General features: G+C 43.2%; 1 protein-coding gene across 1 annotated transcript in view; it reads left to right on the forward strand.

The window, feature by feature from the left end:
• afap1 (actin filament associated protein 1) overlaps positions 1 to 26,140 on the forward strand; it is a 162,904-nt gene extending 136,764 nt beyond the window's left edge. Inside the window, exons 13-17 of the mRNA XM_047386816.1 lie at positions 13,386 to 13,515; positions 14,112 to 14,276; positions 14,370 to 14,560; positions 14,663 to 14,830; positions 25,835 to 26,140. Of these exons, the coding sequence (XP_047242772.1) occupies positions 13,386 to 13,515; positions 14,112 to 14,276; positions 14,370 to 14,560; positions 14,663 to 14,830; positions 25,835 to 25,861 (681 nt within the window). The 3' untranslated portion in view covers positions 25,862 to 26,140. The remainder of the gene's footprint in view (positions 1 to 13,385; positions 13,516 to 14,111; positions 14,277 to 14,369; positions 14,561 to 14,662; positions 14,831 to 25,834) is intronic.
• The last annotated feature ends 386 nt before the right edge of the window (positions 26,141 to 26,526 follow it).

Genomic DNA, 26,526 nt, shown 5'->3' on the forward strand with positions numbered 1-26,526 from the left:
TAAAGACACCTGTCTCCACTAATAAACTTTTAGTAAGGGCTCTGCAAATTTATGATAACCTTGAACTTTCATATTTTCTTCTCCCTTCGCAACAACAAACTTCAGTGTGTTTTATTAAAATTCTATGGGAGAGAAAACACATAAATGCATAATTGTGGAGTCAATGGAAAGACCATGATGATCCATTGTTTTCAATTTAGTTGTAGTATCTTTTATTTAACTAGAAAAAATTGAGATTAGAACCTCTTTTACAAGAGTGAGAGTAGCGTAAAACATACATCATACAAAACCAAAACACAAACACATAAACAAGAGCTTCTCAATTCACAACAATACCCTTGTGATATAATATAGCTTTAAACATTTGGGCAGTTACAAGAGCCAAGTTATCTAATATATCTGTTCTTTAAAAACATTTTATATGAATAAAACATTTCAAAAAGTGTGGTGTACATTTGTATTCAGACCCCATTAACCCCAAAATAAAATCAGTTTCCTTCAGAAGTCATTTTATTAGTAAGCACAGATACCTGTGTGTAATTTAATCTTAGTATTAAATGCAGCTTTTCTGTAAAGACCTCAGAGGTTTGTGGGAGAACATCTGTATCATGAAAAATAACACAGCAGACAGAAGCTGCAGAGTTCTGCAACTCATGCAGGAGAACCTGTCAACAGGACAACTGTTAGTCGTGAACTCTACAAATCTGGCATTTATGAAAGAGTGGAATGGAGAAAGCAATTGTTGAAAGAAACATATAAAAAGTAAAGTTTTCCACCAACCTCGTAGGGAACTCAGCCCCACTGTGGAAGAAGTTTGCTCTGCTCATTGGAGACCATATTTGATATTTGTGGCTTACATGAAAGACACTGGGTGGAGTAAAACAAATTTTATACATTATCCTGAACCATTTCCACTGAAACATGGTGGTGGCAGCATCATGTGGCGGGGTTGGTTTTATTCAGCAGATGGGGGCAGAAGTTCACCTTCCAGCAGAGCAACAACCTGATCTGGGATGGTTTATATCAAAGCAAATTTATGTGTTAGAATGACCTAGTCAAAGTCCCGACTTAAAAGCCAACAAAGTATCTGTGGCAAGACCTTAAAAGTTATGTTCACAGACACTCTCCATGGGGCTAAATACAAATGCCAAATGCACGTTTTGGGAGTTTAATTCTGAAAAATGTTGAAAACAATTACTTTTCCTTTTTCCACCGCAGACCTTTTTACTACTTTGTTTTGGTCTGTCACATGAATCTAAATTAATTACGTGCAGTTTATGTCATGTCAGTAAATGTTACCCACCTGGAGTACTTTTAATTCCGAATTGCTAGCAATAGCAACTTTAACTATTCTGTTAAATGAGAAAATTTAAATTACAGCCTCTGTTCTTATTCATTCCAAAGGTGTTCAAGAAGGTTGAGGTCAGGACTCTGTGGCAATGGAAGTGATTGTTGCACCGTAATTTATTGGTTTGGTAGTGTGGCCCAATACGTTTGGCAATATAATGTATATTATTGTTGCTTTGTAATTCCTATATGATACCCTTTCCTTTTTTGCAATTCAAATTCAATTCAAAATTCAAAAATACTAATAAGGATCTAAGCTTCCTTAAGAAGTACAATCTGCTCTGTCCCTTCTTGTAGATGGCTACATCTCCACTCCAGTCTGTTGTCCAGGTGAACACCGAGGTGTTTATACTCCTCCACCACCTCCACCTCATGGTGAGAGTACAGTCCCCTGTGGTGCTCCTGTGCTGCTGTCTGCCCAGTTAGACACACAACCTTTTAGTCTCACAACCTGTGGTCTGTTTGTCAGGTAGTATTTGATCCAGGAGATTGTTGAGGCCTCCACCTGAGTCTTCTGGAGTTTCTGACAAAGCAAATAGGGTTGGATTGTGTTAAATGCACCAGAGAAATAAAAGAACATGATCCTCACAGTGCTGCTGGCTTTGTCCAGATGACAGTGGGTTTGTTGAAGCATGTGTATGATGGCATCTTCAACTCCATCTCCACAGCGATAAGAAAACTGAAGGGGGTCCTGATAGTTTATTGTTTGCTTACTCAGGTGGTCCAACTGGAGTCTCTCTAAGACCTTGATGATGTGGGATGCCAGGGCTACAGGTCTATAGTCATTGAGGATGGATGGGTGAGTTTTCTTTGGTACTGGAACAAGACAGGAGGTCTTCCACAACACTGGAACCTTCTTCTGGGCCAGGCTAAGGTTGAAGAGGTGCTGCAAATCCCCACAAAGCTGCTCTGCACAGGCCTTCAGGACACTAGGGCTGGCACAATCTGGACCTGCAGCCTCTTCACCTGACTTCTTGGGACACACAGGTGGAAGACCAAAGTCTTCAACCAAATTTTTTTATTTGCCTATTTGGCTGTGGGCAAGAGAGAAGGATGCTGAGCTTGCTTCTGAACTGAACCTATTGAAGAATGTGTTTAGTTCCGCGGCTCTGTCCAGACATCCATTGGTCCAATCATCCTTCTGTCTGAAGCTTATTATCTTCTTCATCCCTGACCACGTCTTTAATATGTGTTTTGCTGGAGCTTGCTCTCCAGCTTCCTCCTGTACACCTCCTTGCTGTCTCTTATCTTGACTTTAAGTTGCTTCTGTATACTACTCAATAATTCCCTGTCTCCCTTCTTTGAAGGCTCTTTTTTTCTTGTTAAGTCAGGGTGAGTCAAGGTTTGTTATTGGAGAAGCATCTCACCATTTGGGTGAGGATGGTGTTGTCCACACAGAGGTTTATATAGTTTATTACGTGCTCAATCATGGCGTTGATGACTCCATGTGGCTGGCACAGTACATGCCAGTCTGTAGCTTCAAAGCAACCTTGCAGGTCTTCCTTATCTTCCTAAGAACATCTTCTCACAGTTCTCTTGATTACAGGTTGGCTCTGAACTAGGGACTTATATTTCGAGGAGAGAAAAACAAGATTGTGATCTGATTTGCCTAGATGAGGTATTGCTTTAGAAATGGATGACTCCCTGACATTTGCATCAAACAATTCCATTGTTTTGTTGTCTCTGGTAGAGCAGCTGACAAACTGTTGAATTTTTGAAAGTGTAGCAGAGAGTGAAGCATGGTTAAAATAGCCAGATATTGCCACAAATACTTTGGGGTGTTGTTTCTGTAGCTTAGCAACAACTGAGCTGATGACATCACATGCAATGTCTGCAACAGCTGATGGTGGAATGAGACAGTGAGGAAAATAAGTATTTGAACACTCTGCGACTTTGCAAGTTTTCCCACGTAGAAATAACGGAGGGGGCTGAAATTTTCATCTTAGGCGCATGTGAGAGGCATAATCTAAAGAAAATCCGGAAATCACAATGTGTTACTGCTGCAAATAAGTATTTGAACACCTGTGAAAATCAATGTTAATATTTGGTACAGTAACCTTTGTTAGCAATTACAGAGGTTAGATGGGCCAAAGGAATGGACCAAAATCCCTGCTACAGTTTGTGCAAACCTGGTGAAAAACTACAGGAAACATTTGGAGATTGGAGATTATGCCTCTCACAGTGGACATGCACCTAAGATGAAAATTTCAGACCCCTCCATGATTTCTAGGTGGGAGATCTTGCAAAGTCACAGGGTGTTCAAATACTTATTTTTCTCACTGTAACTGTTGCCTAAATAACACTGGTAAAATCTCTGGGTAAATACCTTGGACAAAAACTTACTGCTAACAGATAAATATTCATCACTTCCTGTTTTCGCTGTTGCTCGGTGGATTGTTTGTTGTGTGAAGGCTCTCTCGTTTGATCTGATTTCTCTCTACTGTGATACCTCTTACTTTTTCAAATACATAACCATGTTAACTCACATATTTTCTGTTGCTGCTTTTAACATTTGGGGACTCTCCGCGTTTTACACGGTTTTTTCTAGTAGTGGTAAGGGGTCGCTAGCTTAGCTTTAGCTCCACCATGGTGCTGTTTCTCTCTCTAAGTCTCCACCTCTGTCCTGCTCCCTCTGTCAGATGTTCAGTTACTCCTCTGCCTCCTTTAGTGATAATGGTACGTGTAATAAATGTAGCATTTTTGTAGCTTTTGAGGCGAGGATGTCGGAGTTGGAGGCAGATAGCCGAGGCCTCTTAGCCAGCGTGGAGCCACCGAGGGTAACTCCCCGTAGCAGTCCTTCAGCAGAGCCCGCGCAGCTGGGGCCTCAGGCCAGTTGGGTGACGTTATGTAGAAAGCATTGTCCTAGATCCCAGCCCACAGGTCACCACCTGTGTTTCTAACAGATTTTCCCCGCTCAGCGACACACCCGCTGAGAAGACAACTCTGGTAATTGGCAGCTCCATAGTCAGAAACGTGGCACTAGAGACACCAGCGACCATAGTCAAATGTCTGCCAGGGGCCAGAACGGGCGGCATCAAATCCTACCTGAAACTGTTGGCTAAGGATAAGCGTAAATACAGTAAGATTGTAATTCACGCTGGCGGTAATGACACTCGGTTACATCAAACGGAGGTCACCAAAGTTAGTGTTGCTTCGGTGTGTAACAATGTCGGACTCCGTAATTTTCTCTGGTCCCCTCCCCGATCTGACCAGTGACGACATGTTTAGCCGCATGCTGTCATTCAACCGCTGGCTATCTAGGTGGTGTCCAGAAAACAATGGGCTACATTGATAATTGGCGAACATTTTGGGGAAAATCTGGTCTGATCTGGAGAGACGGCATCCATCCCACTTTGGATGGAGCAGCTCTTCTTTCTAGGAATCTGGCCGAATGTATTAGTTTTCCAAACCTCTAACAACCCAGGGTTCAGACCAGGAAGCAGGGTCGTAGTTTAACACTCCTCTCTGCAGCTTATGTACCGCTACCCACCCATTACCCTATTAAGACAGTGTCTCGCCCACGGCCAAAACTGAATAGATTAAAAGATAATCTAAAATGAGGAAATCAGGAAAATCTCATAAAAATAAAGACAACTCAGACTAAAAAGAAAAATAAAACAATTAAATGTGGCTTACTGAATATAAGATCTCTCTCTTCAAAGACTTTGCTAGTTAGTGGCCTAATTTGTGACAATCAGATTGATTTATTTTGCCTCACAGAAACCTGGCTGCAGCAAGAGGATTATGTTACTATAAATGAGTCAACTCCTACTAATTACAGTGCCTTGCGAAAGTATTCGGCCCCCTTGAACCTTTCAACCTTTTGCCACATTTCAGGCTTCAAACATAAAGATATAAAATTCAAATTTTTTTTGAAGAATCAACAACAAGTGGGAAACAATTGGGAAGTGGAATGAAATTTATTGGATGTGTCAAACTTTGTTAACAAATAAAAAACTGAAAAGTGGGACGTGCAATATTATTCGGCCCCTTTACTTTCAGTCCAGCAAACTCACTCCAGAAGTTCAGTGAAGATCTCTGAATGATCCAATGTTGTCCCAAATGACTGATGATGATAAATAGAATCCACCTGTGTGCAATCAAGTCTCCGTATTAATGCACCTGCTCAGTGATAGTCTGTTCAAAGTGCAGAGACCATCATGAAGACCAAGGAACACACCAGGCAGGTCCGAGATACTGTTGTGGAGAAGTTTAAAGCCGGATTTGGATACAAAAAGATTTCTCCCAAGCTTTACACATCCCAAGGAGCACTGTGCAAGCAATCATATTGAAATGGAAGGAGTATCAGACCACTGCAAATCTACCAAGACCCGACCGTCCCTCTAAACTTTCATCTCGAACAAGGAGAAGACTGATCAGAGATGCAGCCAAGAGGCCCATGATCACTCTGGATGAACTGCAGAGATCTACAGCTGAGGTGGGAGAGTCTGTCCATAGGACAACAATCAGTCGTACACTGCACAAATCTGGCTTTTATGGAAGAGTGGCAAGAAGAAAGCCATTTCCTAAAGATATCCATAAAAAGTCTCATTTAAAGTTTGCCACAAGCCACCTGGGAGACACACCAAACATGTGGAAGAAGGTGCTCTGGTCAGATGAAACCAAAATTGAACTGTTTGGCCACAATACAACACGATATGTTTGGCGTAAAAGCAACACAGCTCATCACCCTGAACACACCATCCCCACAGTCAAACATGGTGGTGGCAGCATCATGGTTTAGGCCTGCTTTTCGTCAGGAAGGACAGGGAAGATGGTCAAAATTGATGGGAAGATGGATGTGGCCAAATACAGGACCATTCTGGAAGAAAACCTGTTGGAGTCTGCAAGAGACCGGAGACTGGGACACGGATATTTATCTTCCAACAAGACAATGATCCAAAACATAAAGCCAAATCTACAATGGAATGGTTCACAAATAAACATATCCTGGTGTTGGAATGGTCAAGTCAAAGTCCAGACCTGAATCCAATCGAGAATCTGTGGAAAGAGCTGAAGAGTGCTGTTCATGAACGCTCTCCATCCAACCTCACTGAGCTCGAGCAGTTTTGCAAGGAAGAATGGACAAGAATTTCAGTCTCTCGATGTACAATCCTGATAGAGACATACCCCAAGCGACTTGCAGCTGTAATTGCAGCAAAGGGTGGTGCTACAAAGTATTAACGCAAGGGGGCCGAATAATATTGCACGGCCCACTTTTAAGTTTTTTATTTGTTAAAAAAGTTTGATACATCCAATAAATTTCATTCCACTTCACGTTTGTGTCCCACTTGTTGTTGACAGACCAATCAATAGCTACAACTCTTTTGAATATTTAATCCTTAGTTTTCCTCATCCAAATTGCAAAGCACTAAAACCACTGCTGTTTGTTGTTTTGTACTGTCCACCAAGCACCTACTCTCACTTTTTAGATCAGTTTTCAGACCTTTTATCTGATTTAGTGTTAAATACAGATAAGGTTATTATAGTGGGGGATTTTAACATTCATGTTGACTCTGATAGTGATAGCTTCAATATAGCCTTTAATGCTATCTTAGACTCAATTGGCTTTGCTCAAAACATCAACAAAAATCTACCCACCTTTGTCTTCATTCTCTGGACCTTGTGCTGACATATCGCATTGAGTGTAAAGACATAACAATATTTTCTCATAATCCTGTCCTGTCTGACCATTTTTTAATAACCTTTGAGTTTAATTTAACCGAGTACTCCACACCTGAAAGAAAATTTCATTATAGTAGATAATTATCAGACAATGCTGTAACAACCAACAAAAACTGTTCAGAGTTTTACTCTCAGGCCGTCGCTACAGAGACCTGACACATAGACACTATTCGGAAGAAGGTCCAACAGAGACTGTACTTCCTGAGGCAACTCAAGAAGTACAGCCTTCCACAGGACCTGCTCGTCATCTTCTACACTGCCATCATTCAGTCTGTCCTGTCTTCATCCATCTGAGTGTGGTTTGGCTCATCCACAAAACAGGTCCAGACTGCAACGAATAATCAGGTCTGCAGAAAGAATAATCAGGGCTGACCTTCCTCCCTCCATCCAGGACTTAAACAGGTCTAGGGTCAGGAAAAGGGCTGCTAAAATCTCTGCAGACCCCACACACCCTGCACATAAACTGTTTTGAGTTTTACCTTCAGGCCGTCGCTACAGATAACTGTTTACTAAAACCAGCCGCCACAGAGACAGTTTCTTCCCCCAGGCTGTTTCTCTGATGAACATTTAATAGAGTACCAAACAACCTCATACTGAAGTCGCAATTCCACCTTGTATATGTGTATATTGTATATACTTGGATGACTTTAAATTTTCTGCTTCTAAATTCAGATAAGACAGAAATTGTCATCTTTGGACCGGAGTCTTTAAAAAAGAAACTGCTTAGTCAATCACTTAACCTGGATCACATTAAATTAACCTCCGGTAATAAAGTAAAAAACCTTGGTGTTATTTTTGACCAGGACATGTCATTTAAATCCCATATTAAACAGGTTTCAAGGATTTCCTTCTTTCTTCTCCGGAACATTGCCAAATTAGAAATATCCTATCCAGGAGTGATGCTGAAAAACTAGTCCATGCATTTGTTACTTCAAGGCTGGACTATTGTAATTCCTTACTCTCTGGATGTCCACAAAATGCAGTTAAAAGCCTTCAGCTGATCCAAAATGCTGCAGCAAGAGTTTTCATGAAAATTAAAAAGAGAGATCATATTTCTCCTATTTTAGCTTCCCTTCATTGGCTCCCTGTTAAATCCAGAATAGAATTTAAAATGATCCTCCTCACATATAAAGCCCTTAATGATTTAGCCCCATCATACATCAGAGATATGATTGTTCCATACAGAGCACTTTGTTCTCAGACTGCAGGTTTACTGGTGGTTCCTAGAGTCTCTAGAAGTAGAATGGGAGGCAGATCCTTTAGTTATCAGGCTCCTCACCTGTGGAATCAGCTCCTAGTTTTAGTCCGTGAGGCAGACACCCTGTCTACTTTTAAGACTAGGCTTAAAACTTTCCTTTTTGATAAAGCTTATAGTTAGAGTGGCTTAGATTATACTGAGCTATCTTCCTTATTTTTACCTCCGTCTTCTTCCCTTCCTGTTGGTTGGAGTAAGGGAGAGTCAGGTTTAGCCTAAACCGGCTCAGTTAGGGTTGAGGTGCAAACACCCTCCATTTCTGCTACCTGTATGACCCCCTCTCTTTTCCAATGGTTATAATCAATCTGACAAAGAGAGGTATCCCAATCGTTATGTAGTTATGCTGCTATAGGTTTAGGCTGCTTGAGGACATGATGACCACTTTCACCCTCTTTGCTACATTCTCACACTACTCTCCAATTTTGCATTATTTGCTGTTCAGCTTGCTGTTCAGCTTTTAACATTGTTCTCTCTCTTTTCTCTTCCTAGAAGCTACACCTGGCCTGACTCTGTGTCTACCTGTGACACCTTTCTGGAGAGGGGAATCGCCCGAACTTCTGCTGGCAACAACTTAAAGCTCACCCTCTACCGATGATCCACATAGCCCTGTCTTTTAGTGTTTAACCCTTTCTCTCTCCTAGATATGGCGATTGACTGAGCTTTTACTGTAACTAATTATATGTGCTCTCTTTCAGACTCAAACCTTGAAAATTGGCTCAGAGTTTATCTGTTTTTTCTTTCTAGGTGAAACGACTAAAGGACATTTACTTTTCATTCCCAAAGAAAGTACTCCTGGATCAGTGCTTCTTTGTTCTCTTTGTGTCTCTGCTCTGTTCTCTCAAACCCCCAGTTGGTCGTGGCAGATGGCCGCTCACACTGGTCCTGGTTCTGCTGGAGGTTTCTTCCTATTAAAAGGGAGTTTTTTCCTCTCCACTGTCGCTACATGCATGCTCAGTATGAAGGATTGCTGCTAAGTCAACGCCAGTGACTGTCCCCTGTCCCTACATGCTCATACAGGAGGAGTGAATGCTGCAAGTCACTGACTGGATGCAATCTGCTGGGTTTCCTTAGACAGATAAACGTTTTATCCAATTTGAATAAATAACTGAATCTGACTGCACTGTTCAATGGTTAGGACTCATTGTAATGTATTTACCTGAGTTTTGTGAAGTGCCTTGAGACAACATGTGTTGTGAATTGCCGCTATATAAATAAATTGAATTGAATTGAATATATGTATTTAAGGACATAAAGATAAATGCAGAATATATCTTATAGCGCAAAAAAAAAAGAAACCCAGAGAGCAAAGTGTACCGGAGTCAAATTCCTTATTTGTTTGATGTACGACCTTGGCAAAGTAGCTGATACGAATTCTGATTCTGAATGTGATATATATAGGGCTACAGGTAGTCACTGTGCTGTTTGGTGACATGGTGTTTACCACACGCAACATGGACCAGAGGAAGCGAAGAAAAGAGTTGTCTCAGGAGATTAGAAAGATAATTATAGACAAGCATGTTAAAGGTTAAAGGTTATTAGACCATCTCCAAGCAGCTTCATGTTCCTGTGACTACAGTTGCACATATTATTCAGAAATTTAAGATCCATGGGACTGTAGCCAACCTCCCTGGACATGGCTGGAGGAGGAAAATTGATCCATCCATCCATTGTCTTCTGCTTATCCGGGGTCGTGTCGCGGGGGCTGCATCCTAAGCAGAGATCCAGACTTCCCTCTCCCCAGCCACTTGGGCCAGCTCGTCCGGAGTAATCCCAAGGCGTTTCCAGGCCAGCCGAGAAACATAGTCCTTCCAGCATGTCCTGGGTCTTCCTCTGGGCCTCCTCCTGGTGGGACGTGCCTGGAACACCTCACCTAGGAGGCGTCCTAACCAGATGCCTGAGCCACCTCAAGTGGCTCCTCTCAACATGGAGAAGCAGCGGTTCTACTCTGAGTCCCTCCCGGATGACCGAGTTCCTCACCCTATCTCTAAAGGAGAGCCCAGACACCCTACGGAGGAAACTCATTTCGGCCGTTTGTATCCGTGATCTCGTTCTTTCGGTCATGACCCAAAGCTGATGACCATAGATGAGGGTAGGAACATAGATCAACCGCTAAATTGAGAGCTTCACTTTTTGACTCAGCTCTCTATTCACCACGACAGACTGGTACAGCGCTCGCATCACTGCTGACACAGCACCAATCCGTCTATCGATCTCTCGCACCATTTTTCCCTCATACGTGAACAAGACCCCAAGATACTTGAAATCTTCCACTTGAGGCAGGACCTCCCCCCCAACCCGGAGAATGGAATCTACCCTTTTCCGGCTCAACCTACCCTTTTGGCAGCCCCTCCTTGGGATGCCACCTTACCGTGATGGAGGGGTTTGAGTGTCCCAATGATCCTAGGAGCTATGTTGTCAGGGGCTTTATGCCCCTGGTAGGGTCACCCAAGGCAAACAGGTCCTAGGTGAGGGATCAGAGAGAGACCACCCCACAGACCCCTTATGACAAATAACATAAATGGAAACAGTGTTCCCTCACCTGGATATGGGTCACCGGGGCCCCACTCTGGAGCTAGGCCTGGAGGTGTGGCATGCTGGCAAGCACCTGGTGGCCAGGCTTTCACCCATGGAGCCCGGCCAGGCACAGGCCGAAGAGGAAACATGGGTCCCCCTTCCGATGGGTTCACCAGGAGCCAAAGGAGTCAGGTGCGTTGTGGTATGGGTGGCAGCCGAAGGCGGAGACCTTAGCGGTCTGATCCTCGGCTGCATAAGCTGGCTCTTGGGAGGTGGAGGAACATTAATGACAAAACAAAGAGACGGATTATACAACGGTAACAAAAGAGCCCAGAATAACTTCTAAAGAGATTAAAGGTTAACTTCAACCTCAAGGAACATCAGTGTCAGATCGCACCATTCGACGTTGTTTGAGGCAAAGTGGACTTAATGGGAGAACGCCTTTGTTGAAAAGAAATCATAAAAAAGCCAGACTGGAATTAGCCAAACTACATGTTGAAAAGCCACAAAGCTTCTGGGAGAATGTCCTATGGACAGATGAGAGAAAAATTTAACTTTTTGGCAAGGCACATCAGCTCTATGTTTGCTGACGGAAAAATTAAGCATATGAAGAAAAGAACACTGTCCCTTCTGTGAAACATGTAGGAGGCTCTGTTATGTACTGGGGCTGCTTTGCTTCATCTGGCACAGGGTGTCTTGTTCTGACCTAAATCCTATTGAGCATCTTTGGAAAGAGCTGAAACATGATGTGTGGAAAAGGCACCCTTCAGACCTGAGAGAACTGGAACAGTTTGCTCATGAGGAGTGGGACAAAATAGCTACTGAGAGGTGCAGAAGTCTCATGACAGTTATAGAAATCATTTGATTGCAGTGATTGCCTCAAAAGGTTGTGCAACAAAATATTAAGTTAAGGGTATAATTTTTGTCCAGGCCTGTTTCATTAGTTTATTTTTTTTCATATTTCTGCAATATCTGACTTTCATTTGTTCATTTTCATGGAATCTTTATTCATTATTACCGTTTCAAGTTATTTCTGTGACCATTGTGGGTTTTTCTTTCATTAACCGAGGGGTACCAACAATTTTGTCCGTGTGTGGCTGTTCCACAGCAAATACTGTGATGCAACAGCTCAACAATGTAACAGATGATAGAGAGAATTGAACGGACTGAAAAATATGATCTAAAGAGAATATAAAGACATCTCCGCAACACTCAGAGAGAATATATTCAACTTTTCTGCACTCCTACAGACTCCACGTACACAACTAAGTGTATTTAAAGGCAAAAAAGTTGGATTTTGCATTTTATGTCCCCTTTAGGTAAAAAGTGCATGTTAAATATGCACTCTGAAGGACTGATTTCCATTGGTTACCAACAGACAAGGAAACAAGATGAATGTGAATAAACAATATAAATTTAAAGCACCCAACAAAAGCCTGCAGGTGTTCTCTTTTCACTTTAAACCTAAAGTCTATGGAGGAGAACAAATCTTACCCCATTTGTATTCTGACCAACAACCAAACAAAAAGTGAACAATACTGAAATACACAACTATATAGCAATGCAGCTATACATAATTGGAGGCAATCTTTGAAAGATGTTCCCATTTGCAGTGTACCATTTAATGTTACATCATGTTTTATTGTATTTTTGCATGTGAGAAACTGTTTTACATGTAAATAAATAGTTTGCCCAAAAGCAATATTTCACATAATAACGTAACAAGTAAATAGATTTTTGTTGATCATTGAATCAATAAACATACATGTACTAAATTTAAATACTCCTGTCAGATATAAACCTGTTTTTTTGGGCTATGAACCTTCAGGACTGATGTAATTAATGTTCTGGTGTACTGTATTTTTGAAGTGCTGCAATACTGGAGCATCTTCCTGGGTGGCAAAGAAATGTTAGGTGTATTATTGCCCTCTATCCTAGCGGTGGCTCCCAAATCATTTGTATCTTGTCATTCCTTCACTGTTTCTTTTTCATTAGTGTAGCCAAAATGCTGCCACACAAACTATTTAAAAGTAATGTAGGCTTCTTCAGTGCTAAAGCAACAAAGCCAGCCAAACATCTTTTTAGTTTTATTTTGTTAGCAAAACTGGTCAAGAACTACTTCCTGGTATAAAGACAAATACTGTACCATCAGTAGCAAAACATTCTCTCAGCATTATGCTTTTATGTGTTATGTTATATACTGACCACTTAAAGCAATTTTATACAAGACCCACATTCATGCAATGTTAACAGGACCGGTGACAAAGGGCAGCCCTGCCAGAGTCCAACATGCACCGGGACGAGGTCTGATTTAGTATATTTAAATATTCACGCAGTTCTCCTTGTGTCTTCAGTGTCTGATTTATAGCTTTAAGCCTGAAGATGTCATGTGCAGGAGTGGTTTAGAAGAATACTTTTTTTTTCTCATAGCCCCCACAGGTTTTAGTATTAATTTTTAAACATCTCCAGAACATCCCTCCTAATGGCAAAAACTGAATTAATTTTTAATTTACATGGCCTTATGATGAGATTTAAAATGATGAGATTTAAAATGTCTTTTTCATCCTTGTTTTGTTTGATATAGTTCAAAGGAAAGAAGGAAGTGAGTAGCAATGGAGTGGCGTCCAAACAGAAACCAGAGCCAAAGAGTCAGGCCAAGAAGAATGGAGCCAGTGGAACGAATGGGACATCATCTGTGAAACGCAACAACTCCAGTAAGCAATGGCATCACAGGAGCATCTCTGACTTTTCCGGTTGAATATCATAAACTGAAGTTTTGTCTTAAAAGGGAGTTGACAACAAGGAGTCAGGCTCCTCCTATTACAGCTGAGCAATTTGGAAAACACACAATGTTTAAATTACAGTTGTTAGTGGTATTAAATCAGCTGAAAACCTAAAAGTTATCCCAACCCGTGTGATGTATTCTGGGAAGATTTGAGTTGACAGTAAAAGTTGAAAGATGCGGAGTGGTTCAGAAAGTATTTCTGGCAAATATGTGAATGAGGGTGTTTATAACTGCTACTGTTCATTTCTGCAAATGTCAGAAAATACATAAAGCAGCTCTTACATTTCCAGTCAAATATTTACTGAGAACATCAGTCAGTGTGATCCAGCCTTATGTCCTGAACTCAGCTCTTAGACAGAGTGGTTACCAATATTCATATTTCCAGGAATACATGGGTTAGCTTAGCTAATTAATGATGATTGAAGCCTGCAGCTGAGAGTTCACTGGGTTGCTGGACAGTTGAAGTCTTTCTACCTTCTCAGTGTCCTATATTAGGTGGTTTTATAGCCAGTCTTTGTTGTGCAGATGCAGAGCAGTGCAAGTATGGCAAGAACCGTGTTGAGGCTGATGCCAAACGACTGCTGGCCAAAGAAGTGGAGCTGATGAAGAAGAAGCACGAGATCAGGAACCATCTGACACAGCTGAAGAAGGAGAGGAGAGACCTGCGTGCTGCTTTGGAGGCTGCTGCAGGTCAGAAACAACGAAGTAAAGTTTTGCTTTGGAAAGAAGTCTTGTCCTAGGGTGACTCGTTAAACTCATAATAGTTGTTTATGAACCCATTAGGCAAACGTTTACAGGCTTCACTGTTGGAGCACCTGAAGAAGGTGGAAGATAAATGCAAGCTGAAGGAAGACGAGCGAGTGAACCTTGAGCTAGAGGTAACTGAGGTCAAGGAGAGTCTGAAGAAAGCTCTGAGTGGAGGTGTAACCCTGGGTCTTGCCATCGAACTCAAAGCTGCCTCCTCGGGCCCACAGGTCGGAACTCAATTCATTTGTCATCCTCTGCTTCTTTACTGATAATTGATCAATGTGGAAGCCTAATTTTATATTTTCCCCCCTAAATGCATGTGACTGTAGTCCTCAGTCATGCTGCAGCGAACACAGGAGTCCACTTCCTTCTCCAGCTGCGACACCAACGACACAGAGTCCTATACACTGCCAGTCAATAGTGCGTCACTGCTGCAGCAGCAGCAGATCTGCCAGAAGCCCTCCCCGGTCAGAGGACATGTCCTCAGGAAGGCTAAGGTCAGAGTTCACTCTGCAGGTTGACTTCACTGCTGGTCTTATTGTAGCTCAGCCAAAGAAGCTTCAGCTGTATGCGGGGACAGAAAAGTAGGATTTGCAACATAAAGTAATCTGTAGTAGCTGAAATTCTCCACTCTACAAATGGACCTGTCCTTGACATTATAAACGCCAGAAAAGCAATTTTTATTTGGAGTGCAAGCCTAACCCTAACTCTCAATTACAAATAATTTTTTTATTGCTGTCACTTTATTATAGGGATACATTGGAAACCAGTAGAAAAGTCATTATGCAGGTTAGAATGTGATGATTAGATAAATAAATTTAATTGCAAATATATTTGGGCCGGCGCATGCGCTGGCACCCGGCACTGGCCAGGGCGGAGTCAACCTGGGTGTCCAATGTCTTATGTGTTCTGGGAGTTGTTTGAAAGTTGGGGTGGGTTTAGGTTTTCTTCTGGGTTGGAGGTGGGTGGTTGGCCTTGGGTAGGGTTAGGCACTGTTTGGACCTGGGTGGTTCTGGTTCGGATTCTGGTACCTTGTCTGGGTTCTGGTTCCTGACGCCGGTCCCGGTTCTGTCTGGGGGAGGAGTGTCGGAGTGGTCTTCATTGGTTAGGGCGGGCGGGCTGGCCGGGGTTGATATCGGGATGGACTGGTCTCGGCTTCTCGGTGGGTTTTGGTTTTGGCTCTGTGGGCTCTCTGCCTTTTGTGGGCTTCTGTGTGGGTTTTTGTCGCGGGGCTACTTCTGTCAGGGGTATGGGTGTTGGGCTTGATCTCGGACCTGGATGCTGTGGGTCTTCTTGTGAGCCAGTTTCTTTGTAGCGCTTGATGGTTTTTGCGACTGCACTTGGGGACACTTTCAAAGTTTTCCCAATTGTTCGGACTGACTGACCTTCATTTCTTAAAGTAATGATGGCCACTCGTTTTTCTTTACTCAACTGCCTTTTTTCTTGCCATAATACAAATTCTGACAGTCTATTAAGTAGGACTTTCAGCTGTGTACTGTATCCACCTCTTGCACAACACCACTGATGGTCCCAACCCCATTTATAAGGCTTGAAATCCCACTTATTAAACCTGACAGGGCACACCTGTGAAGTGAAAACCATTTCAGGTGACTACTTCTTGAAGCTCATCAACAGAATGCCAAGAGTGTGCGGATCAGTAATCAAAGCAAAAGGTTGCTACTTTGAAGAACCTGGAATATAAAACATATTTTCAGTTTTTTCACACTTTTTTGTTCAGTATATAATTCCACATCTGTTAATTCATAGTTTTTATGCCTTCAGCGTGAAGCTACAATAATCATAGTCATGAAAATAAAGACCACTCTTTGAATGAGAAGGTGTGTCCAAACTTTTGGTCTGTACTGTAAGTCTGAGTGTGTTTGCAAGAATTGGACCGTCAACACTAATAGAAGCGCCATTGTCCTTGAGAAGAGAGGTGGAAGTTTTATCAATCGGCCGCATCAGCACACAGTTGGTAGTGGGGTGCTGGGGAAGAGCGTAATGTTTATATAATATCCAGGAGATATTTTGTCGATAGCCAGTTAGCAGAAGTTGCCAATGCCGCATTGGGGCGCCAGATTTGGAAAAACAACAAATGTTGTGGTCCAGGCAGTTGTGAATTTCCAACTACCTTAAGAGTTTTACTGGTATGTCTCAGTTGTGAATCCAAATAGCCAAATTTCTGGTACTTTCCGCAGATCTCGAGTGTACAACTTCTCCAAGATTATATTCTTTAACCTCTGAGTCCAACTGCTGTCAGGCTGCGATTCTGTTCAAGAATCATGTCCAGCTTGCGATTCTGCTCTCTTAACATTTCAGTCTGAGTGTTGATTGCTCTACAGACTCCATCCAACATCGCAGGTAGTTTTGGAATGCTATGAACAGCGGTCCACATTTTGCAAATCACTCGATAAGCCAGGTAACCACCAACCCCAAAAAGCAGAAATCTTGTTATCAAAAGTCCAAATATGTACATATCTTCTACTTCCTCAACCGACATCGTAGTCAGGCACACAATCTTCCACTGCTGCCAAGAATCCATTGTGTATCCAGAAAAGAACGTCCCGTCTGGACAAGAGGGTTCTCCTTTACCCTGTCTTCCCGTCGAGAAAATTTGATGAATTACGTTGAGAGACCAGCTGACCAAATTCATAATTTACAAGTTTGGAAGATATGCCTCCAAACTTGCCTGGTCCGGGCCAGGGTCACTCAGGTTCAGGCACTAGTCCAGGCTAGCCCAGCCCAGATTCAGGTGCTGGGGTGGTTTGCCTGTCTACACCCCCAGAGGGAAGGGGAACCACCTCCTGGGTCCGGGGGCTGGTTGTCCCTATGGGGTAACGGCACCTGGACCTGGAAGTATAGAGTATGTATGGAGAGTGTGAGTGAGTGTATGATGTCCATTGTTGTTTGTCTTTACGTTGGGTGCGTGGGTGTGAGTGTTTTTATGTGTACGCATGAGTGTGAGAATGTGTGATTTTGACTGTGTGTGCCTATTTTTTGTGTCAGGTTGGGTCTTTGACCGCTCCCTCTCCTGGATCAGATTATTTCCTCCCAGCCACACTACTTGCCGGTGGTTGGTGTCTCTGCCTATTGGTGTACTTGTGGTTCACGGTGTCCAAGTCTGGGTGTTTTGGTGTGTGGCGGCTCACTCCCAGTGGCTGCTTGCCCGGACCTGGACCTGGGCTCTGTCGGGCCTCTGCTTGGGGAGTGATATGTCCCGGGGTCTCAGATCTCTAGGTCCATGGCTCTGGATCTGCTTGGGTGTAGAACGCTTCTGGCGAGGCCGTGGGCTCATTGCTGCTCCCTGCACCTATGCATCGTGTCCATGAAAGTTATGAACAGGACCGGTGACAAAGGGCAGCCCTGCCAGAGTCCAACATGCACCGGAAACAGGTGTGACTAAATGCAAACTAAACTCCTGCTTCACTTGTACAGAGACCAGATGGCCCCTAATGGTGCGTTCAGACTGACCACGAATGACGCGATAGGAGTGAGTGAATTACATGTTAACCCTATGTAGAGGCACGTTCAGGAACGAAGAGATGCGAAGGACACAATGGGAACGGAACAATTAGGGCAAATAGAACGAAGCGAAACCCGCAATAGATGCGAAGCAGATTTCGCTGGAGTTGAAAAATCTGAACTTCTCTGTCAATTCATGTTGCAAATCAGTCAGCACCGTCCCTGCAAAGAAATAAGGGAAAACAATACCTACAATCTGCACATCACATGTATAAAAATGACAGAAACATTCATGTACACATAGAATGAAGGAAGGTTTGCTGTGAGAGGTTTGTTTGTGGCTTTGAAAAAAAACATTGAAATTTAGTCCTAAAAAGGAAGTTGTGAAGCACACATATGGCCTTCATACACAGCTTTCTATTGAGCTGAGATTTTTTTACTCAACAAAAACAGATGGACTGGCATTGTTTAGCAGGTATACAGCGCCTGTAGTTGGTGTCCCGGTGGCTGATTCGTCCCCCAACGCGGAGCAGCAGGTCCTCAAACTGGGTCCTTGATAGTCACAAGTACCTGAAAGCGTCATCCAGACACTGCCTCTGGAGTAGGTGGTGGTACTCTCCAAACTGGTTCTGTCTCTGGTGAATCTGGTGAACCCAAATATGTTGATGCCGGCGGCGTTGTTCGGCTTTCAATAAATAAAGCACCGTGACTTGCTCCATAAAATCCAGGTCCCCCATGTTGAGTTGAAACTGGCCAGCAACAGATTGAAGCTCCTCCTATTTGATGAAGCGGTGAAAGGAGTGTGGCGTTGTCGGCCACTGGCCACGCGAATTGCTGGCGAAATGTCAGGCGAGCGACAGCACATGAATGAGGTGAAAAATTGCCCCATAATAAAGGGCCCCGGACTCCGTACTTCTGGAGCATCCCTCACAGTGCACCACGAGGAACACAGTTGAATCCACTTCCAGGTTCACATGTGGACCAGATGTACTAACTTCCATCGAGCACCCTGTAGAGGGTATAGAGCTGGTCCAGTATTCCATGGTCTGAATGAAAACCCCACTGTTCTGCCTAAAGCCAAGGTTTGACTATTAGCTGTCCAGAGGCACTGTCTCAGACTGCCACGCTATCTTAAAGAGCAGTGTCAGCCAGGACAACACCCAAAACATCCAGAGATCTGAGGTACTCAGGCTGATCTTATTCACCCCAGATTACTTGCCACCACAGAGCTTTTTGACCACCTCGGTGACTTCAGTCTTGGTGATGAACATGTCCAACTGAGCTGCAGTCTCGCATTCCTCCAAGGGAAGATAAGAAGGCAGGATTGAGGAGATCCCTGGAATACTCCTCGATGTCCTCCCAATCACACCCCTCCAGGTGTCGTTATCGTTTCCCTCGTGGGCATTGAAGTCCCATAGCAGAATGACTGAGTCCCTGAGAGGGGCACCGTCCAGCATCCCAGCGCTGGGATGCCAAGAAGACCAGGTACTCCACACCACTGCTTGTCCCGTAGGCTGAAACAACAGTCAGAGACATCTCCCCTACTCGAAGGCGCAAGGATGCGACCCTCTTTTCCACCTGGAGACACACCCACCCCAGCCTGCCACCTCTCCCACTGGGCCACTCCAGAGTAGACGAGAGTCCGATATATTGCCAAATTCTCTGAAACCCCTTTGGAGACGGCTTTTGGAAGAGGGATGAAGATTCAGTTGACAGGTAACAGCTCTGGTCGACATCCCTGCAGTCAGCATGCCAATTGTTCGCTCCCTCAAAACTTGCAACATCTGTGGCATTGTGCTGTGTGATAAAACAGCCCATTTCAAAATGGTCTTTTATTGTGACCAGCCTAAGGCACACCTATGCAATAATCACGCTGTCTAATCAGTATCTTGATATGCCAGTCAGATTTAGACAGATTTGTAAACAATATTTGAGAGAAATTGTTATTTTTTGCATATAGACAATGTTTTAGATCTTTGTGTTCAGTTCATGAAAACTGGGAGCAAAAACAAAAGTGCTGCCTTTATAATTTTGTTCAGTACAAAAAAGGAAAATGGGAACCAATGAAACAAAAGTTATGCAGTGATATCACAGTTAAGTGTATTTATTTATGTTTAATAAGCAAGGTTTATTGTTAGTAATTTGCAAATTAGATCAAATTCATTTTAAAAGTAAGGACAAAAATTGGTATCTGTTCACACAACCAGTCACAATTCACAATGCAAGTAAACCACTATTTTATTAAAATAATGTTCTAAAGAACAATTCAATCCTGTAGAGACTCACAATAAGAAACACAAAATGCGATTAGAGAAGTTACACAGTGGATGTTTATTTGTTTGGTGCTCAGACCCCAGAGGAAGACAGCAATGCTGATAATGCATGAACTGATGAACGTCTTAGGATTAGAATCATAATTGTCTTCCCCCGGATCTGGTAGTGGTGATGGAGAGGAGGCCTGATGGTAATGGAACTGAGAATCCGATGGAGGCGATTGGGTGGAGGGGGGTCGAAGCTCGACTGACAGCTGAGAGATCCATGGATGGGAGACTTTAAATGTGGAGCCTGGAGGAGTCATTAGCTGAGGATTATTGCAGACTTGAAGCTGATTGGTTGGCGCAGAGATGCACGGAGAAGCCATTGGGTGAAGCTGGAGGAGGGGTGAGTCTCTCAGGTTGAATTTTCATCTTTACTCCATGTCAGTCCTGTAGAGACTCACAATAAGTAACACAAAATGCGATTAGAGAAGTTACACCGTGGATGTTTATTTGTTTGGCGCTCAGAGGAAGACATGAATGCTAATAATGCATGAACTGATGAACGTCTTAGGATTAGAATTAGAACTATCTTTCCCTAAAAGTCCGAGGCCAAACCGAAGCTGAAATGTAATAGAATGGTTAAAAGATGACAGCAGGAGAGGAAAAGTAAAATGCCAGAAATACCAGGCTGTGAAGTAGATATAGAATGATGAGCGAGAAACGAGTTAGATAAAGTAAGAGCAGTGTAGGCATGAATGTAAGGAGCCCCGAAGGCATGAAAATGATGAGTGGATGCACGTGGTGAGCCCGCATTAGGGATAGGAATGGAACATGAGCCCTGTAGGTGAGTAGAAGAGAGCCCCAAAATAAATAAAAGAAACATGAAAACAATGAATGAATGCTGGAGAGTGCACCTTCGTAGGCTTTCTCTTGCGAAGCTTGCGTGTAGTGAGAGCTTCGAAGCATGCGGTGGTGCGTGAGCGTGTGAAACGTGCAAGAGATGTGTGGGCTGCTTGAAATGAATAAGACTTTACCCCGGAGGTTGAACCTGCTGGGAGGAGAATGAAAGATGACGAGGAGGTAAGAGAATGAATGAAAGGGATTGAAGATGCTGACAAAAACCTTGGGAAACAGAAAATGAATGAGATGAATTATACCTGAGATAATGAGTAATTGCATCCCCAATTTTAAGTGAATGGCTAGATAATTGACTGAGCCAGGTTGCATGAATAGAGTCCGTCTAAAATGTGAGAAAACAAGAGGCAGATGTACGGCTCCTATGGAGTGTGAAAGAGAAGAATGATGGGAAATGTTTGAGTGAAAATTTGATCATGGCTTGAAATTAGCTGAATGGGTCATCGAAGCGAAAACTAAAGATGAAACATGGACTTGCGTTGGCATATAGAGATGAGGTAAAAATATCAGGGTAGAACTAAAGTCTGAGAAGACTAGATATTTAGATGGAACGAAAGTTAATAAAGGAAGTAAAAACACTTAACCTCAAACCCGTAGGGAGCTTGAACGTCCTGGAGATAGGATTAGATATTTCACCCCCCAAAACCGAGGCCAAGACTGAGCAAAAGTGATATGGATGGAGGACGAGGGTGGGGAGGAAATGATAAGAGCCTAGCAGGCGAAGAAGGGGAAGGACATGAATCTGCCCAAAGTCAAGGGAAAGGAAACATAACAAATTATTGAGTAAGAGCTAAGCTGAGCCTAACAAGTGAAGGAAAAAGAAGAAGCAGACTGGCTGGAGAGGGAATGAAATAAATTGCTAAGACTGGAACGCACCTGATGAGGCGTGGATGGGACATGATAAACCTGACTAAGCCTGACGGATGCGAATGTGGGCGAAGGGAGAAAATAAGTGATAGCTGACGAGCAGAAGGACAGAAACTTGGTAAACCTGACTATGCTAGCAGAGAGAAGAAGGATTTGGTCGTGCCTGACGAACAAGTAGAGGAAGCAAGGATAAGTTAAAACTAAAAAGGCCAACTGTCAATTGTTTGTGCAAAAGCTCTACTAAGAGCTGATAGATCATTGAGCAGAGCACAGAATGGAAGTTTAGGCAGACATAATGCTGAAGTCGACCAGCGGCTGAGTTGTTGTAGGGAAGCTGTTGAAACTCCTTGGGCAGCTGTTGAAGTGACTGCCCCAATTCTGAATGAGTGACCTGAGAACTGACTAGGGGAAAGGTTGCATAGAACTAAATTCGCCTCACAAATTGAGAAACAAGGAGGCGATCATGGGAACTCCTCTTGAAGCAAGGAAAGAGACATGAAGGGTGAGCTGATATGTAACGTTAGAGAATAAAAGAGAACATGGCTTGGGAAGGAGAAACACAGCCATTGAGGTGAGCTATGAAAGTGAAATATCTACCTTCAACCTTAAATGTGATTGAAGACAAGTTTGAAAGGGACTAAATAGAACTTGAGTTTTGAATACTGAATCTCTAGCTGGTGTGAATGAATTAGAAGGAGTAGTAAATTACTTAGTCTAAGTAAGCCATAAAGGCAAGGAGGAAGGCGCTGGAGAGAAGAGATTCAGAATAAGTTAAGAAACAAAAACGATCGGAGCGAAGGCTCATAAGGAGACTCCCACAGCCTTGAGTCAGGCTGTGAAATGCAATGATTTGAAAAGTCTTGAGAAGAAGTTAAATGGTGTGAAGAGAGAAAAGCCCGGTGTGGGCTCAGAAGATGATCTTTGATAAAATTGATGCCTGTTAATAGGCTGCGAATGTAGGGGAGGTTGAAACGACAATGTCAGAACACTGAGATAATAAAAGCTAGAACGGACTAAATGAGAAGCGGGTAAGATGGTGAGTAAAGGGAGGGCAATATTTACAAAGGTTTGCCGGGCGAAGAAATGGGTTTTGAAGTGGAAGGAGCTGGACCTAAGATACAACGATGTGAAACTGATAGTGACGGAGAGAGGAATAATCGGAGAAGGGTAGCTGATAAAGTAGCTGATGAAAAGAGACGGCAAAATACCTGAAAATTAGAACGAGACAAGCATCAGTGGCTGAATTGAATAATCTGGAACATGACAGGCCTGCCTGGATACGATGGAGGAAAGAGCGACGTCCGTCATATAGACTGACATGAAGTGTTCATAAGTTGATTTCTACTCCGACAATAATGCAGTTAATGCTTGTATGTGAAAACACTAGTTCAGAAAGGTGCTGAAAATCAATTGACGCAGCTGAACAGCAGCGCTGACATGATCTGCCGAGAGAAAGTGTGCATCACAATAAAAACGGGAAAGGATCGTTATGATGTATTGAAACAGTTAAAAATCCTTAGCGCCTGGATGATAAGGGAACGAGGTTGGTAGAAATGTTCGAATATGTAAATGAATAGATATTCTAGGGAGCAAAGTTGCTGTTATAACTAGTTTCAATTTCAGAGGTCATGATATAACTTTCATTGATGAGAATGAACAGTTTAGCAAACTCCTGACTGCGTGAAAGAGGATGCCGCTTGACAGAGAAGGAATGTGATATAGTAGAAAAATCGGAAAGCCATGTTTGAAATGAATGTCGATGATGAGGGACTGATGAGATCGAGCATATTTAGGGTTAAGAGCAGAAGACGTCTGAAATGCTTAAAGGCGGCATGAGTTCGCCAAAAGGGAGATTGTTAGAAGCGGAGATGAGATGATTCAAACTTAGCAGGACAGCCATCAGGGGAAGTGACACAGTGGTCGACCTCAGGAGATGGTAACAATGAGAGAAACCAGATAAATGAGCTGCTCTTGAGAGCCTGAGTGAAATGATAGAATGCGTGCGAGTATATGATCTACATAAATGTCCAAGAGGAGTGGAAACGCAGCGACTTGAATTGCATATGAATGCGGAATAGTTGAGAAAAGAGAATGGAGTGATACATCTCACCTTTAGAGATGAGCTAGGATGAGCGTTGCGATGTTAATGACAGTGGGAGGAGCCAAGGAACGGGTTGAGCATCGACAGAGCGGAGACAAGGAAGTGCTGACGTGGCAGAGATGGAAGCAAACTTCTGAAGAAGCTGAGTAATGGATGATAGTTTGCGAGCTGGAGAGAGTCCATGACCGGAATGAACGGAGCAGGGACGATTGAAGGAGAACCGGAGTAGAAGAAGTCGAGGAAACCCGGGGCGCCGGATGACTGCTCAAAAGAGAAGCTGCTGCCGGGGACGACCAGGTGAAGTAGTAGCAGGAGCTGGGTTACAGGCAGGAGTATCTCGTAGATGCTTGGAAGGAAGCTTGACTGACAGCTGAGAGATCCATGGATGGGAGACTTTAAATGTGGAGCCTTGAGGAGTCATTAGCTGAGGATTATTGCAGACTTGTGGCTGATTGGTTGGCGCGGAGACGCATGGAGAAGCCATTGGGTGAAGCTGCAGGAGGGGTGAGTCTCCCAGATTGAATTTTTGTCTTTACTCCATTATGCATAATTAGAAATTAATAACCTTTTTGGACAATCAATTCTTAATATTGTTTTAAACATCCACAATTTTAGCAGAATAATATTTAAGGAAATATTTGCCGTGATAGAAATCGATTCTGTTTTGGACAATTTTTTCAAAAGAGAATTGATTGTTAACTAGCTGTCATTTGACATAATGGACTACTAAAATGACAGAAAGGAACGTCTATGAATTCCCAAAAGATGGTGATAGCCCAGATATAAATATTGACCTTCCTGTCAATAGCATTAGCAGTTAGTGTTTTTAGCTAACAAAGGAAAGGTTATAGCTTAACCACTCCTTTAAGTCACACATGTAACTACCATTTATATAAATATTAATGAGAGGAAGAGCGCTGACACAAGTGTTTAAACCACCCAATGATGTAAAGTTTGTCATAACTCGTACCGGGTCGTGGGGGCTGCATACTCCACAGAGACACCCAGACGTCCCTCTCCCCAGACATCTCCTCCGGGGGGAGCCCAAGGCGTTCCCAGGCCAGCCGAGAGACATAGTCCCTCCAGCGTGTCCTGGGCCATCCCCTGGGCCTCCTCCCGGTGGGACGTGCCTGGAACACCTCCCGAGGAAGGCGTCCAGGAGGCATCCGGTATAGATGCCTGAGCCACCTCAACTGGCTCCTCTCGATGTGGAGGAGCAGCAGCTCTACTCCGTGCCAATCCCGGATGGCCGAGCTCCTCACCCTATCTCTAAGGGAGTGCCCGGCCACCCTACGGAGGAAGCTCATTTCAACCGCTTGTATCCGGGATCTCGTTCTTTCAGTCATGACCCAAAGTTCATGGCCATAGGTGAGGGTAGGATCGTAGACCGACCGGTGAATCGAGAGCTTCGCTTTTTGGCTCAGCTCTCTCTTCACCACAACAGACCGGCACAGTGCCCCCCAGTGTTTGTCATAACTTTAATACAAAACTAAAGGCTCAATAGCTGTCAGCCTTAGTTCAGCACATAGCACTGAACATAGTAAACTATATCAAGGCAGATTATCTTGGAACAGAGTGTGAGGATGGGTATAAACCATATAGAATCTTGTCTGTAGGTTTAGCAAAACATTGTGTTCTTGTGTAGTTATAAATAAGCAGAGTGTGACAGTAATGCAGAACAAGGCTGTGCAGAAGAAGTAGCATCTCACAGATATAAATCAAGAAGTGAGCCCTTTTCATGCTTTTATCCTAAATACTTTCAATTTTGTTGGTGCCTCATGTAACTGCTTCGCATCAGTACAACTTTGTATGATGGTAATAGACTAAAACGTACAATAATTCAAACTCATGCAAAAAATTGTACATGAATAAATAAAATGTGTGCTTTTAATTTGCAGGAATGGGAGCAGAAAAGCAGCACATAAACCACTGAAGTCATCTCACCGGCCTTATTTTCACTCCTTTCTGCTGCAGAAATTGTGTATATATTTATTTTAAACTGCTCATACAGTCAGAGTGTGCACAAAAAGACACAGGCATAACACTATCACCAGCTAAGACAAGAGGCTAGGTTTCAAATACTGTACATATATATACAGGGATTGGACAATGAAACTGAAACACCTGTCATTTTAGTGTGGGAGGTTTCATGGCTAAATTGGACCAGCCTGGTAGCCAGTCTTCATTGATTGCACATTGCACCAGTAAGAGCAGAGTGTGAAGGTTCAATTAGCAGGGTAAGAGCACAGTTGTGCTCAAAATATTGAAATGCACACAACATTATGGGAGACATACCAGAGTTCAAAAGAGGACAAATTGTTGGTGCACGTCTTGCTGGCGCATCTGTGACCAAGACAGCAAGTCTTTGTGATGTATCAAGAGCCACGGTATCCAGGGTAATGTCAGCATACCACCAAGAAGGATGAACCACATCCAACAGGATTAACTGTGGATGCAAGAGGAAGCTGTCTGAAAGGGATGTTCGGGTGCTAACCCGGATTGTATCCAAAAAACATAAAACCACGGCTGCCCAAATCACAGCAGAATTAAATGTGCACCTCAACTCTCCTGTTTCCACCAGAACTGTCTG

The sequence above is a fragment of the Girardinichthys multiradiatus genome, chromosome 14, assembly GCF_021462225.1.
Source record: "Girardinichthys multiradiatus isolate DD_20200921_A chromosome 14, DD_fGirMul_XY1, whole genome shotgun sequence".
NCBI lineage: Eukaryota > Metazoa > Chordata > Actinopteri > Cyprinodontiformes > Goodeidae > Girardinichthys > Girardinichthys multiradiatus.